The sequence below is a fragment of the Castanea sativa genome, chromosome 8, assembly GCF_040712315.1.
Source record: "Castanea sativa cultivar Marrone di Chiusa Pesio chromosome 8, ASM4071231v1".
Taxonomy (NCBI): domain Eukaryota; kingdom Viridiplantae; phylum Streptophyta; class Magnoliopsida; order Fagales; family Fagaceae; genus Castanea; species Castanea sativa.
The window spans coordinates 38622608-38624691 of record NC_134020.1 but is presented as its reverse complement, the minus strand read 5'-3'; the positions used below and the strand labels follow the sequence as shown (position 1 = coordinate 38624691).

The following is a 2084-nucleotide window of genomic DNA, read 5'->3' as shown; positions in this document are numbered from 1 at the left end:
ATAATCAAGGAAATTTCCTTGAATTATTACGGTTTCTTGCAAATCACAATGAAGAAATTGATAAGGCAGTCCTCGAAAATGCTCCTGAAAATCATCAAATGACCTCTCCTGATATCCAAAAAGAAATAGCAAATCTGCGTAACCGTTGAGACAATAAATGCTATTATTAAAGATATTGGAGACTCGTTATTTGCTATTATAGTTGATGAATCACGTGATATGTCTACTAAAGAACAAATGTCAATTGCTTTGCGCTATGTGGACAAACTGGGACATGTGAATGAGCGCTTTTTAGGCATTACACATGTTAATAATACATCAGCAGTGACACTAAAGAGTGCAATTGAGGAAGTATTTAATAAACATAGCTTAAGCATTAGTAGATTGCGGGGACAAGGCTACGACGGGGCAAGCAACATGCGAGGTGAGTTAAATGGACTAAAAACTCTTATTTTGAAAGATAATCCTTGCCTATTATGTCCATTGCTTTGCACATCGGCTTGACTAACATTAGTTGCGGTAGCAAAAAATCACATCCGGATTGCAACCTTTTTTAACTTGGTTGCAAAGGTATTCAATATTGTTGGAGCATCATGCAAACGTCATGATATTGTTCGTGAAAAACGTAATCTTTGAAGTTATAGAAGCACTAAAAAATAATGAAATTTCAGGCGATCGTGGCTTGAATCAAGAAATGAGTCTAAAAAAGACACGGAGATACATGTTGGAGTTCTCATTATGGTGCACTTGTTAATATTATTCACATGTTTTCTTCTGTAATTGATGTGATTGAAACTATTATAGAAGATGGTTTAGATTCGATCGAGAGAGCGAGAAGCAAATATCTTAATTGGTTTACTCCAAACATTTGAATTTGTGTTTGATTTACATTTGATGAAAGGTGTGCTTGGCATAAGTAATGAATTGTCACAGGCATTACAACGAAAAGATCAAGATATTGTGAATGCTATGAAGTTGGTTGACATTTCAAAGCAACGTTTACAGGTCATGAGAGATGATGGGTGGAACTCTTTGCTAGAGGAGGTTTCTGCATTTTGTGAAAAAAATAATATTGATGTTCCTGATATGGATGATTTTTATCAACCTCGGCCACGACGAAAAGCTCAAAACATGAAAAATTCACATCATTATCAAGTGGAGCTTTTTTATACTGTTATAGGTATTCAACTTCAGGAACTCAATAGTCGTTTTGAACATTCTGAATTATTACTTTGTGTTGCGTGTTTGAACCCAGATAACTTATTTTCAACATTCAACAAGGAGAAATTGATTCGGCTTGCTCAGTTTTATCCAAGTGATTTTTCAACAGTTCAAGTTTCTTTCTTGGATAACCAACTTGAGACATACATCCATGACATGCGGTCCTTTGAAGAGTTTTCAGCACTTAAAGGAATTGGACAGCTTGCTGAAAAGATGGTAGAAATGAAAAAAAATGTTTCATATCCATTGGTTTACTCATTAGTGACTTTGGCATTGATCTTACCAGTTTCAACAGCTACTGTTGAAAGAGCTTTTTCAGCAATGAACATAATTAAAAATCGATTACGCAATCGAATAGGAGATCAGTGGATGAATGATTGCTTAGTCACATATATTGAGAAAGATATATTCAAGACTATTGAGTGTAAAGAAATCATGCAGCGGTTTCAAAATATGAAAAATCGTCGAGGGCAATTAAGTAAAATAAGCTAGGTGTGAAAAAATAAATTAAAGTTTACATTTTATGTTAAATTCTGTATGACAATTACATTATCATATATTTGTTTACTTATTTTGTTATTAATATTGATTAATTTTTTTAGATTAATTTTTTACTTCCAATCTTGTCTTTTAATCTTGCCCCTGACCTAAATTCCTGGCTCCGCCACTGCTGTAATTCGTGGATGAATTTGCACAATTTCACATATTTTTACACATACTGATGTGGATATTTTTTTACTCAAATTATATAAAATTTATAATTTTTTCTATTTTTAAAGAGTTTACAAAAATTAATGTAGTTGCTCTTGCCGTGCTAGTTAACACAAATTTTCTTTCTTTTCTCCTCAGCATGTGAGACACGC

General features: G+C 33.3%; 1 protein-coding gene across 1 annotated transcript; it reads left to right on the top strand.

The window, feature by feature from the left end:
* Positions 1–237: 237 nt before the first annotated feature.
* Positions 238–1713, top strand: LOC142606298 (uncharacterized). The gene is made up of 2 exons (XM_075777673.1): positions 238–424; positions 902–1713. The coding sequence occupies exons 1-2, from the start codon at positions 238–240 to the stop codon at positions 1711–1713; spliced, it is 999 nt and encodes a 332-aa protein (XP_075633788.1).
* The last annotated feature ends 371 nt before the right edge of the window (positions 1714–2084 follow it).

Excerpts from the sequence above, each read along its gene's own strand:
- LOC142606298 (XM_075777673.1), top strand. The coding sequence starts at position 238 with ATGTCAATTGCTTTGCGCTATGTGGACAAACTGGGACATGTGAATGAG. Across the intron at positions 425-901 it reads CGGGGCAAGCAACATGCGAG|GTGTGCTTGGCATAAGTAAT; the intron begins GTGAGTTAAATG and ends ATTTGATGAAAG.